The 13,967-nt window shown below is 39.3% G+C and overlaps 2 protein-coding genes across 2 annotated transcripts in view; both read left to right on the top strand.

Annotated features, from left to right (window-relative positions):
• The first annotated feature begins 175 nt into the window (after positions 1-175).
• Positions 176-8,212, top strand: LOC127527615 (dynein axonemal heavy chain 10-like). The gene is made up of 5 exons (XM_051926761.1): positions 176-238; positions 321-551; positions 5,884-6,074; positions 7,372-7,570; positions 7,934-8,212. The coding sequence occupies exons 1-5, from the start codon at positions 176-178 to the stop codon at positions 8,210-8,212; spliced, it is 963 nt and encodes a 320-aa protein (XP_051782721.1).
• A 2,846-nt stretch (positions 8,213-11,058) lies between these two features.
• The window catches only part of LOC127529176 (dynein axonemal heavy chain 10-like), a 37,554-nt gene continuing 34,645 nt past the window's right edge, over positions 11,059-13,967 (top strand). The window contains exon 1 of the mRNA XM_051932026.1: positions 11,059-11,546. Within this exon, the coding sequence (XP_051787986.1) occupies positions 11,451-11,546 (96 nt within the window). The 5' untranslated portion in view covers positions 11,059-11,450. The remainder of the gene's footprint in view (positions 11,547-13,967) is intronic.

Raw genomic sequence — 13,967 nt, 5'->3', positions numbered from 1 at the left:
AGGTGAGTATGTGATCAATACAATACATTAATTTTTTCTTTAAATTTGTACTTTTTAATATGTACATACTTATTTTTCAGGAGAAATAAAAGTATATGTTCCTGAATTTAATGTGAATGGAGAGATAACTTACATAGCATCTAACCAGGCTCTGACTGAAATACTGAAGCAGAGTATGAGGAAATGGCAGTCTCAGATAGCTTCTATTACTGAGGAACAAAAAAAAACTAAGCCAGAGGTGAAACTGCAGTTAGAAGAGTGGGAGCTATTTAAATATTAAATCTGAGCATTTTTCAGTATTGATTTCTATATTTTTAAAGGAATTGGGGCTTCTGGAAGAAATACAGTTTTGGCATGAATGGTCAATAGCACTGCGCGTTCTGGATGAGCAGTTGAATGGATTTGCAGTGAAGAAAATCATTGATGTTTTGATGCTGGTTGACCCTGCTACAGTTCAGAAGTTTAATTTAAGTTGGGATATGCTTAAAAAATATCAAATGAATGCTGCAGATAATTTCAAATTTTTAGTAATTCTGAAGCACCCTTTTAAGGTACACCTTTTTGTTGACAATGCCATTCATACAGTATGTGTAAATGTGTGCAACTACTACAGGGTGCATAACAAGAGCCTTAGGTTATATTCAGTTCTTTATTTATATTACTCTTCTGGCAAATCCTATTTATCTTTCTATTACTCATAATTTCACTTTATTGGTGCATTTGCATATGTGAATATTTTTATTATGTACATTTAGTTGCTTTCATTGTATTTGTAAATGTATTAGGACCACTATAAAATATGGGATTTTAAGTGCTTGGTATAGTGGATTTGTTAGTCTCTTATTGCTATTTAAGTCCTTGTTAAAGTTTTGTTAAGCGGTAGTCAATCAGAAAAAAATAGATTATATGTAGCCCCTATTTCTAAAGTATCATTGATTAATCAAAGTGTTTAAGATCTTATGCATAGCATTAATTGACAAATGGATCCAGTGGAACGCCTACAAATGAATCTGAAATCTATGAGTTTTCATTGAAGAGCACCCTTTAACTCTGAACTGAATTTAATGTAATTGAATTGTTGTATCATGTTAATAGATAGATAGATCTCTTAGATAGAACGATCTCCTCAGTCTGTCAGTGGAGCAGGACATTGACAACTGTCTGTCGCTGAAACTGCTCCTCTGTTTGGAGATGATACTGTTTAGTGGATGCAGTGGATTCTCCATGATTGATAGGAGCCTGCTGAGTGCCCGTCGCTCTGCCACAGATGTCAAACTGTCCAGCTCCATGCCTACAATACAGCCTGCCTTCCTCACCAGTTTGTCCAGGTGTGAGGCATCCTTCTTCTTTATGCTGCTTCCCCAGCACACCACTGCATAGAAGAGGGCGCTCGCCACAACCGTCTGATAGAACATCTACAGCATCTTATTGCAGATGTTGAGGAAGTCTAGTCGGCTCTGTCCTCTCTTGCACAGAGCATCAGTATTGGCAGTCCAGTCCAATTTATCATCCAGCTGCACTCCCAGGTATTTATAGGTCTGCACCCTCTGCACACAGTCACACAGGCCTCCTAAAATCCACCACCAGCTCCTTGGTTTTGCTGGTGTTCAGGTGTAGGTGGTTTGAGTCACACCATTTAACAAAGTCCTTGATTAGGTTCCTATACTCCTCCTCCTGCCCACTCCTGATGCAGCCCACGATAGCAGTGTCGTCAGTGAACTTTTGCACGTGGCAGGACTCCGAGTTGTATTGGAAGTCCGATGTATATAGGCTGAACAGGACCGGAGAAAGTACAGTCCCCTGTGGTGCTCCTGTGTTGCTGACTACAATGTCAGACCTGCAGATCCTGAGACGCACATACTGAGGTCTGTCTGTAAGATACTCCACTATTCATGCCATCAGGTATGAATCTACTCCCATCTCTGTCAGCTTGTCCCTAAGGAGCAGAGGTTGGATGGTGTTGAAGGTGCTAGAGAAGTCCAGAAACATAATTGTTACAGCATCACTGCCTCTGTCCAATTGGGAGAAGGATCGGTGTAGCATGTAGATGATGGTATCCTCCACTCCCACCTTCTCCTGGTATGTGAACTACAGAGGGTCGAGGGCGTGGCGGACCTGTGGCCTCAAGTGGTGAAGCAGTAATTTGCTTCTTACATGCCATTAGCTTGCAAAAGGAGAAGGAATTGCAAATCAAACCAAGATCCTTGTTATCACTTACTACATTGCCAATAATAAAGCCAACTATGCCTACAAGTAGGCTTAGTAACTTCCTACTTACTTATCACTGTTTCACTGGTGAACACCAATTAATGTCTATTAGCCAAGTAGTAACAAAATGATATAGTAAGAATATGGTACTGTGACACTGCAGTATTGCCAGGATGAAAATGATAATAATACAGATGTTCTCATTAATTAGGTAATATAAGATTTCACAAATGAATATTAGTCTTTGACTTGTGTTGTTGTAAGTAAAGCTTTCCTTAGAGTAAAATTAAGGAGAATTCAGGAGAATGTGCATACTCTCAGTATTTCATATCACAGTAATATAAAAATCAAGGAACAACTTTTATATGTAGCGCCAGTCTAAAGGGGCACACCCAAACATACATCCACACTAGCTAATTCACCATTGCCAGTCAACCTCACATGAATGTCTTTAAAATGTGAGACAAAAACAGGAGTCTCTTAAATAAAAGACATGCATAGACAGTGGGTAGGCCAGATTCTAAACATCGTCTCCTTTGAAACAATACTGTTTCTTCTTCTTCTTCCTCTTCATCTTTTCCTGCTTCTATGTGGGGTCAATGAGCTTGATCAACGTTCTCCACAGAGCTCGGTCTTGTATCTCCTTCCCAGTCAGACCCTTTTTCTTTAAATCTTCTTTTACTCTATCCATTAACCTCCATTTTGGCCTCCCTGGTTTTCTCTTCCCCTGTACTTTCATTCTCATCTCTCTTTTGTCCACAAATTCAATGTCTCTCCTCATCACATGTTCATGCCACTTCAAGTTACTTTCCTGTACTTTCTTGGATATCTCCCCTACTTTTATTCTACATCTGATTGTCTCATTTCTTATGCTGTCCTGTTTTGTAACTTCACACATCTATCTCAACATTCTCATTTCTGCCACATCTAACTTTTTCTCCTGTGCTTGTGTTACTACCCATGTCTCAGCTCCATACATCATTGCTGTTCTTACAAAATCCCTCCTATAAATTTTGCCTTAATTCTTTGATCATACAATACTCCTGGTACCTTTTCGAATTGTTCCATTCACACCGCACTCTATCAGTTATCTCTGCATCTAATTTCCAATCCTGGGATACCACTTATCCTAAATATTTAAATTTACCTACTCTATTCAATAGCTCTCCCTGCAGGCTAACTTCTGGAATGTTAATCATCATTAAACCTCATATTTTCTGTATTCTTCCTATTTATCTTTAATCCTGTCTTCCAAAGCTCTTCTCCATTCTTCCAACTTACTCTCCACTTCCTCTTTTCTGATGCTACACAAAACTATTTCATCAGCAAAATGCATGCACAAAGGAGATTGGTCTTTTATCCAATTACTCAACACATCCATAACCAGATCAAAGAAGTAAGGACTTAAAAAAGTTCCCTGGTGTAGACCTACTCTAACTGGGATCTTGTCTATTACAATACTGTAACACTGCTTTTAAGCCGAGTCTTCAATCCCTCATACATATCCTGGACATAGCCACTTGGACTTCTTTTTCTTTCATGCACCCCCTGTCTGCGCAATGTGGCATAATTCTTCTCCAAATCAATGAACACCACATGCACTCCTTTCTGTTTTTCTTCATGCTTCTCTATGAGACATCTCAATGCAAAACTGCATCAGTTGTTCCTGTCTCTGGCATAAAACCAAACTGCTACTCCCCTTTGGTGGGTTCTTCCCTATGCCTACACATAACCCTTTCCCAAAAGTTCATTGTGTGTGACATCAGCTTTATCCCTCTATAGTTTCCACAATCCTGAATATTGTCCTTCACCTTATAAATGGTTGCAGTCACACTGTTTCTCCACTCCTCTGGTATTCTCCCCTGTTCATAGATCTTTTGTATTAGGTACCACAACAAATCTACTCCCTCTTCTCCTAAACTCTTCCACACTTCTGCTGGCATTTCATCTGCTCCTGTTGCCCTTGATTTTTCATTCTTTTCAGTGCCTCATTTCTCCCTCCTTATTCTTGGTACTAGCCCTTCATCTAGAACTCCACCCCCAAATACTATCCTTGGATTTTCTTCATTGAACAACTTTTCAAATAACCCCTTCCATCTATTCTTGATTCTGTCATGCTCACTTAAGACAACACCGTGCTCATCTTTCATCTGCTTTATCTGACTAAAATCCTTTCAAACTTTGTTCCTGGCCTTCTTTTTCTAAAAAACATTCTCCCTCTTTTGTCTCCTGGTTTTCATACACTTTCTCCAAAGCCTGTGCCTTGGTTCTTGCCACTGCCCTTTTTGCCTCCTTGTTTATCTGCCTATACATTTCTCTATTTTCATCCTTCCTAGATTGGTACCATTTACTCTTTGTCACCAGGTGGGTTCCTTCCTGTTGTCCTACCCAAAATCTCTTCAGCTGCTCTTAATACAACTTTGCTATTCTTCTCCCACAATTCTTCCACACTCTCAAATGACTGCACTTTATTTAAAATTGTATCCCTAAACCTCTTCTTAAGCCATTCTTCTTTTAATCTCCACCAATTTATCTTTGATGATGCTTGCTCTGGTTTTGTTCTCAAGCTGATTCTGATCTCCCAATCTATCACCATCACTTTATGCTACACTGTCACAATTTCCCATTTATGACTTTACAATTCTACATCTCTTTCAAATGAGATATTTCACACATTAGAAAGTCAATTTGGCTTTCCCTTCCTACATTACTGAAAGTCACACACTGATTTACCTTTTTTTTTTTAAATGTGTATCACCAAATCAGATGCCATTGCAAAATATATATCCTCTACCCTTCTCCATTTCTCTCCCCAACTCCCCACCCTCCATATATCTTCTACAATCTCCATCTCTCACTAAGGCCCAGTGTGGTACTCATCACCCCATCACTCTTCATATTCACACTGACAAGACCATTTTTTTAGTTCTTTGGATATTACTTTACCTACACCATTTCCCCCTTACTAATTTGCTCCACTTTACAATAACTTATAGCCTCCTACCAATTATCTTGCCTTACTCCCCTTCCATCTCATTTCCTGCACACACAACACTCACACCTTCCTCCTTTCCATTAAATCTGCCAACTCTGTTCCTTTTCCAGTCATTGTTCCAACATTCAATGTCCCCACTTTTACGTTTAACTTACCCTTTTCTTTCCCCTTCCCTATCTTCATCTTCTGCTTGTTCTGGACTAACTTCTTTAACTGGGCTCACTTTTGACCCGGTAGTCCCTGCTTACTTCTCCCAGGGGGCAGGTGAGGCCCCTGCATGTTGCATATGGGGTACGCCCTAGCATTTGCTAAAGTTGATTGGATTGATTGAATCAGTAAGATTTTGGCTACGTTTTATAGCTGAATGCCCTTCCTGACACTAACCCTCTCTAATTTATCTGGCCTTGAGACAGACACCAAGTTGGGTTGATTTACACCCCTGGTGGCTAGATTTGAGACAATACAGCTAACCTGTGTTAACACCAAGAAGGAAATGGTTAAACATATATAAATAAACAAAACCATGAGATTTTACCTCAGTTAAAAATTGTGCAGTAATAACACCATTTCAAAGCTAATAAACCTACAAGCAGCAAATTATAGAAAGAAATTTATAGAAAAAATATAGAAAGACATTATTTTGTTGATAAAAGAAATGACTTTTCCAAAATACCTTGCAGAATATTGATTCTGGATCTGGATTCTTTGGCATTCATGATATCATTCCACAAATAATGAACAGGTTAAAAATTATCTGGATAATTTCAAACCACTATAATGATCATGAACGAATGATGTCTATCATGATGCGGATTGAAGGAAAACTGTTAAACAGCGTTGCCAGAGTGACCGATATTCATGCATTATTCAAGTAAGTAAATAAGAAATTAGATTTAAGCTAGTTTAAAGGCAAATCACAATACAGACATATTCACACACTTTGTTACACAAAAACTTAGGTCCTGAAGGGAAAAAAAAATTCAACAGGTCAGCTTCTGATTATAGTTCAAGGCTTTTAACTTTGCCACTGGAAGTGAAGAGGGGACACTTTTAATGCAGTTATGGCACCTATTTCTTTATGTTCAGTTCAATTTACTCTTGTGTAAGCGCTCTTCACTGAGTGCCTTTACAATTTCTCAAGTAAAATTGAGTGTGCATGGGAAATGCACTATATACAGTAAATAAAATGTATTATTATTATTAAGCATAAATACAAGTATAAAATGCATGTAGAAATTTTACAAATTACTAAATACAGAATTTGTTAAAATAAAGAGAAAAAATATAGAAACTGATTAACATACATGGAAACCAACAATATCTGTCCATTAATTAATTGTTGAACTATGCCCATTTGACATCGGAGGAGAGTAAAACAACATTCCTGGAGAAAACAGACCTCTGGGGGGTTCAGAGTCAATTGTAAAAGAGAAAGCTAAAGACAAAGTCAGACACAGTCAGAGTTTTAGAGACCTCGGCAAACTAGCTATCAACACCCTTCTGGGCATTCTATAATAGTCAGTGCTGGGCTCTCCATTCTGATGACAGAATCTTTCCATGAGATGATTCCAATGCTCCCAGTACCTCAGATGACTTTTCCATGGCCAGGAGAAAAGCTTGGCAGTAGAACAGTGGCAACAAGTGCCACATCAAGGTACTGAGAAGAGAAACAGAATGTGTTATGTAGTCTGGTTTATAGAAAAGGATATGCATAGCAATGTCTTAAAAAAGCAGCATTTATTCTCCTTTTATAACACCTTGAGTTTCAAGTCTCTGTACACATTCCGTGACACAACTTCCCGCAAGACTTGAAAGAAAGTGCTTGCCTTTACATGTTTATGTTTTTTATTTTTTTGCTGTTTTGTGTGGCTGCCGCAACAATCAAGTGTACTTGGTCTGAATGTCTTGTTCAGTTCTTGTTTGTTTGATGTTTGCATATTCTCCCAGTGTCTATATAGGTTTCTCTCTGAGTAATCTGGCTTTCCCATCCAGGTTTGGTCCCTGACTCACTTCTGATGTTGTAAAGTGGGCTCTAGCCTTCTGTGATTCTAAATTGAGTCAAGTGTGTGTAGGAATTTTATATTCTGTTGTCAATATTTTGCCATGTTTATGAATAGTTTTTATCAAAACATTTGATCTATTAGAGCATTTGTATGACACATTTGCAGGCAAAACAGAAAAACTGCAATGACCATACTTCTACAGGGCAAACGCATTTTAGATGGATGGAAAGCCTCTTATTTAAAAGTGTGTGGGGAAATTGAAAATGCTCATAGATACTCGCTATGGACATTTGACAGGCAACAACTGTTTGAACGGACAGATTACATGGCATTAATTTGCCTGGATCTGCACAATATACTACAGGTAGGTGATTACTATCTAGCAAGCATTAATGTGGGTTAGATGCATCATCAATCATTTCACACAGAAATAAATTTCACATTATGATTTATGAACTGGAATTTGACTCCCCAGCACTTGGAAGAAAGTTACTACTGTATTGTACTCTATGAGGCAGATAATATAGCCTAAAATTGTGTTTCCACAGTACCTGAATGAATTTATAAATATAGTACAATTAGTTTTATTGTGGTTAATTAAATGTAACCTGTTTTAAGTTAAATTGAATGAAAATTACATCAAAATAGATTTTGACTTGAATTTAGATGAAAATGATTTAAAATTTGGTTATTTCTAACATATCATTTATCCTTTTTTCGTTCTAAGACCCATGAACAACTTTATAGCACATTTAATGCAAGCTTAAGGAAATTGATTGGAAAACCAAAGAGACTAAATGAATTGTCACTCTGGATTGAGAGACTCATCAAGCCCATTGAAGAATTAAACTTTGATCCATTTAAGCTTCAAGAAAAGAATTCATGGGAAAAAGTTATGGAGAAGTTTGAAAATGAAGTTAAGGCATGTACAATTTTACTGATCAGCTGGATTCCAACATTTTTGGAATTGCATTTTAGCTGTAGCCTTAAACCTGAATTGGATTAAACACATTGGAAAATGTTATTATTTTAATACTGTATTAGTATAAGCAGCTAAAATCTATCTGAAGTTTAAAGTGATCTTCTAACCATACACTAGCATAACTTAGCTCTCCTTTGTTCTAGTACCAATCTGCTAGTTATTCCCTTTCCTGAAAATATTTTTCATGAAGATATTATTCCACTAAACCAAAGTCAATATGAATGTAGAATGGTAAACTCTTCCCTCTGGAGCCTTTTATTCCCACCAAAGAGGACAGTTTTACCAACAAATACAAAGCTGGGTTATATCTTGGTAAGAATGCCAAAGTTACCTAATTGCTTATACTCTGTCCACTGTCAGACATTGGTACATTGATGTGTTGTGGTAATGGCAGGCCAAGGCCAGAAACAGAAAATGGTAGGGGATTACTGCTAGAATGCTACAGAATCTAGACCAATGGTTTGTAACTGGGGGCCAATCACCCACTAGGTGGGCCTAGTAAACTTCCAGAGGAGCCACAGGATGTCTGAAATTTAATTATGAAATAGAAGCAAAATACTTAAATCACTAGAAATCAGCTACAGGAGAGGTGTCAAATTTAAGGCTAGTAGGCTGGACCTCATTCTAGGACCTTTTAAAGCAAGCAACCTCGTCAATATTAAAAACATATTACTTATGGCCCACAATGACCGTTAGTTTTCTCAAAGACCCCCTTTAAATTCTGTTTCTATTTTTCATATGTAGATTGTATCCATTTATAGCTTCGCTAGATTACATTTACACCTGGCATTAAAATGCATCTCTAATGACTACATTATGTCCACATAGAGATCAGATGGGCTCACATTTCAGAGTGTAGTGGTTACTTGCATTTACCTGTGCAGTGCAGCACATCTCTGCAACTAACCTGTAGATAGAACGGGAACTGTCTGCATGCAAAGACTCAGCATGAAAAAGTGAAAAGAAGGTGACATGTCACACTGCACTAAAGGTCTTTAGGGCTTTAGCACGAAGACAAAGATGTGGCAGCCTGAAGAAGGAGATAGTAATATGACTTTACACGTGCCGCTGCCACCGCGGCACTCACTCTTTAAAACTGCACCAGTGTCACGACTGGTCACCCTTCCATGATGTACTTGAGTGCTGTTATCATCCTACATAAGACAAAAAGCCTTTGCATTTCCAATCGTGCTAAATCGCTGATAGAAATGCTCCAGTGCTCAAACCAGAGGACACCGATTTAGGTTCTGTGATTAAGTTTTGAACAGAAGTCTCCAACAACTACTTCTGCATTTCAAAAATTGAATTATTTTCAGAAATGCTTTATAATTTTATGGTAAAGAAGAAATACTTAAGCCCATTGAATAGTGAGCAGATTTTGCTGTTATCAGAAATATCTTCAATGACAAATTCTGGATTTTGATATTTATTGTGTAAGAAAGGAGCTATATGGGCACCTGACCCAACTCAGACTCACACCGGAGGCACGTATAAAAATAAAGAAACTTTTATTTTTCTTCATCTGTGGGGCACGTCTTCCCCATAATCCCCACAGGCACAACACAGTCCTCAGTACCAATAAACACACAAGTGCTCTTCTCCTTTGCACCACCACCACTCTTTCTCCTCCTCCTCCTCCAAGCGTAGTCCTCCTCCCGACTCTGGCCATTGAGTGGTGGTTGCTGGGCCCCTTTATAGTCCACCCGGAAGTGCTCCAGGTGGTTGATCACTGAGTTCCGGTTGCACTTCTGGGTGTGGCGAATATGCTGCCCATACGGGCTCAGGAGTCCCAGCTGCAGCACACCCTGGCGGTGCCTGCGGGACCCAACAGGACTGCACCCAACTCCAATTCCCATGTAGCCCTGCTGGAAACTGAAGCACTGCTCCAATCTTGGGGGCAGCCATCTAGCATCCAGGGAGAGGTATTGCCCCGTGTGAAGGGGCATCCTGGTGGTCTGCCACATTGCCCCTCTCTCAGCAGGGCTCAGTGGCACGTCCCGCGAGGGCTGGTCTTCTCCAGGTAGGGGAGTCAGCGTCTTCCAGTCTATGGCTCTGCCCTGTGGAAACACAAGCAACAGGTCTGGGGGTGTTGCCCCAACGTTCACGCACTTCGGACGTCCTCTCTGGACAACACCGCCAGCCATGACCACATCAGCCACAGTTATAGCAACACCGCCCCCTCCAAGTCGACCTCTGTGGAATTGGAAGCAGCTGAGGGCTCGTGGTGTTTCCACCCCTCTGAAGTGCAGCCCTCCACTGTCTGCGAGCAGACAGGCTCACGCTGCGCTCTGTCAGGAGTCTTCTTTTTCCGGGTCCTCCTCCTGCTCTGGGGTGCACTGATGGTCTGGGTCCTCTTACGGGAAGAAGAGGGACCCCGTGCTGTCTGCATCCCTTTGGATGCCCGTGAGAGCAGTTCCGGCAGTTGAGGCAAGGCTGTTTGGCAGCCGAAGTCTACCAGCTCCCTCCCTGCACACTCCTCTGCCCCGGCCAACCTGCCACAATTGATTATTATTTATTTCTAGAAAATGTCTACTCATTTTATGAATAAAATCAGGCACTAGCAAAAATAACTTTTATTTAGTAAAAGCATGCCAGATGTTTTTGAAAAGGAATATTTTGTATTACGTTTTAAAATGTACAGGCAGTGTAATAGCACTAGCAACACATGCGCTTTTGTTAATAAAATGTACTATTTGCTCAAAAATAAGCACCTTTGTCAAGACTGCAGTTTAATCTACAACAGGGAAATGTCATGGCCTGTGGTGTGTGTGTGTGTGTGGGGGGGGGATTATTTAACTATTAACTATTCTTGTGGTACACTGGGGGAACTTGGTGGAATAAAATTACAGCACCACTGCTATAGGCTACATGCCCCAAATTTTCAATATGTGTTAGTACGTCACTTAGGGACTTGTACATTTTAAGACACTGTTCTTTCTTCTTGCATGTCATACTTCAATTGCTACATCTCCATGACTATGCTCTGATACTGGAAAGTGGCATACATTGCTTTGAGTTGGTTTTCTTCATTGTAAGCTTAGGTTGACCTGGAAGGATCACTTTACAATCCTGTGGAGCAGCTATCATCTATTTCAAGCATTTAAATTAAACATAATAAATTCAGTCATTTTACATGGAACAAAAGAGCATTTAAATTTGTCAAATCATTGTTTTTGCTCCCTTTTAGGAAATTGAAGCAGAAGTCATTGAATTTCTTGATCTGTCATTTAAGAGTGCTCATTCTACAGAAGCTGCCTTTGATATGCTTTTAAATTTCAAGTATAACCATTCTAGGCCAGCTGTCAGAAGTCAACTGAGGAAAAAACATAATGAAATCTTGGTCAAGTATGCACAAGAGGTATGGAATCTATTTTTAACACGTATCAATTGTTTTAGAAATGCAGAAGACACCACAACTTGTTAATTCAAAAAAGGTGTGTGTACTGAATAATTATACAAATATTTTTTAATTAGAAAAAAGTATTTGGTGCAGTTAAGCATTCTGCCACCTTTGTGAGTCATCAATAAATAATAAAGCACTTATTTTTCATCCATCACTCTTTTTTAGTGACATGCAGTATTCTTTGTAATTATGATCTCCAAGGCTAGGTATATAGGACAGGAAAACTATGCACGTACAGAGCACTCCAGTGCTCCTAATACTATATGGCTGAGGGCATACTATGAACCTTTATAAGCATATCATTTCTAATTTTAAGCAAACAAATTCAGTCATATGAACCTATTGATCTGGCATTTAAAAATAAAATTAGCACATGTTTATATGCAAAACTGATTTCTACAAACATACTGTAAGTCTCACTGTTGTAATATGTCATGAAATGTATCCTTACATTTAGAATACATTGCACTCATGCATGCCACTCAAAGGTTCTTTATTGTACTGTGTAAAATAAGTAGATTTCCTACAGAAATGAACACATAAATCCACAGCGTCTCATCTACACTGGCTTCCTGCCTTATACTGTATTAGATTGCCTTCAAAGCATTCTGATTACTTAAAAAAACTGTTTGTTCCAGCATTTCAGAAAACTTAAATGTGTTCAACAGTTGCAGTCTTCTGGCATTATCTTTCTTAATGTTCAAAGCCTTTTTAATGTAACTTTAAGGAAATACTTTGAGAAAACAAACTCTATAACACAGTCTATGATAGCTTCATCTGCTTTAACATTCAAAAACATACTAAAGTCCTCACTGTGCTCTGTAGGTTTTCAGTTGGTGTTTCTTCATTTACTAGCCCTCATGTGCTTTTCAAAATGATGGCACTGTACACTATTTTCTAAATTTAAAAACTGCACCAGTAATTTAGCAATTTAACCCAGGGTCATCTCAACAGCATCATAGGCCCCTGGTCAAAGTAGTGCACTGGGGTTCCTGTTTTGATAGCAGAACAGAAACATACATAGACATCAGAAACATAGTGCGCCCATATGCTCCTGGGGCTCCCAGATAGTGCGCATTGTGCCCATACGTTAAGATGGCTCTGAACCTGTTGTTTAGTTGTACATTGTAAGAGCATTCAGTTTCTACAATTTCTTTTGTTTCACGTCAACTAGAACTGCTTAATTGCTAAGCATTAGTAACATATGGTAACGTGGTAACATACGAGGTGTGATCAAAAAATATGCTGAATGTTTTAAAAAAGAAACGTTTATTGCAGGAAAAGATCCTAGTCACCCTCAAAATACTCGCTCCACTTCAAATGCACTTATCCCAACGCTTCTGCCAGTTTGTGAAGCAATTCTGGAAGTTTTTTTTTCCAGAGTGTCTTTAGTTGGGCTGTCGGGCTGCCTGGATGTCCTCAATGGATTGAAATTTTTTGCCTTTCATGGCCATTTTCAATTTAGGGAACAGCCAGAAGTCGCATGGTGACAGATCCTGAGAATAAGGTGGATAAGGATACAGCGTAATGTTTTTATTCGACAGAAATTGTCGTACGAGAAGGGATGTGTGACAAGGTGTGTTGTCATGATGAAGAATGAAACCGTTTCAACATTTTCCTCGGTTATTGATGTTGAAGGACATCCTTATCTTTTCTCGTCTTCAACCGAGTCAGATCTATTATGAAATCGATCAAACCACTTGTAAACAGTCTTAATTGTCAGTGCAGTGTCACCATAAATCGAGTTTAACATCTGATGGGTTTCCTGAGCTTTTTTCAATTTGAAACAAAATTTCATGTTAATGCATTGTTCGATATCAATTATTAACGACAAACTTGAAAAACACACTTGAACTCAACAGTGACTCACAAACGACTGACAGTGTCAATCAAATTGAAACTTGTCCCAAACTAGGCTCTAGGATGGTCATGTCAGAACCTGCATTGATTTGTTTTGCGTTGCTCTTGGATGGTGGAATTGAAGATTCGCATAGTGTGGGGGAGGAACGATCTCCTCAGTCTGTCAGTGGAGCAGGAAAGTGACAGCAGTCTTTCGCTGAAGCTGCTCTTCTGTCTGGAGATGACACTGTTTAGTGGATACAGTTGATTTTCCATAATGGATAGGAGCCTGCTGAGCGCCCATCGCTCTGCCACAGATGTCAAACTGTCCAGCTCCATGCCAACAGTAGAGCCTGCCTTCCTTACCAGTTTGTCCAGGCGTGAGGCGTCTTTCTTCTTAATGCTGCCTCCCCAGCACACCACCGCGTAGAAGAGGGCGCTCGCCACAACCGTCTGATAGAACATCTGCAGCATCTTATTGCAGATGTTGAAGGACGCCAGTCTTCTAAGGAAGTATAACCGGCTCTGTCCTTTCTT

This window comes from Erpetoichthys calabaricus, chromosome 1 (assembly GCF_900747795.2).
Source record: "Erpetoichthys calabaricus chromosome 1, fErpCal1.3, whole genome shotgun sequence".
Classification (NCBI taxonomy): domain Eukaryota; kingdom Metazoa; phylum Chordata; class Cladistia; order Polypteriformes; family Polypteridae; genus Erpetoichthys; species Erpetoichthys calabaricus.
Note: the sequence above shows the minus strand (reverse complement) of the source record. Positions and strands in the feature narration are given on the sequence as shown.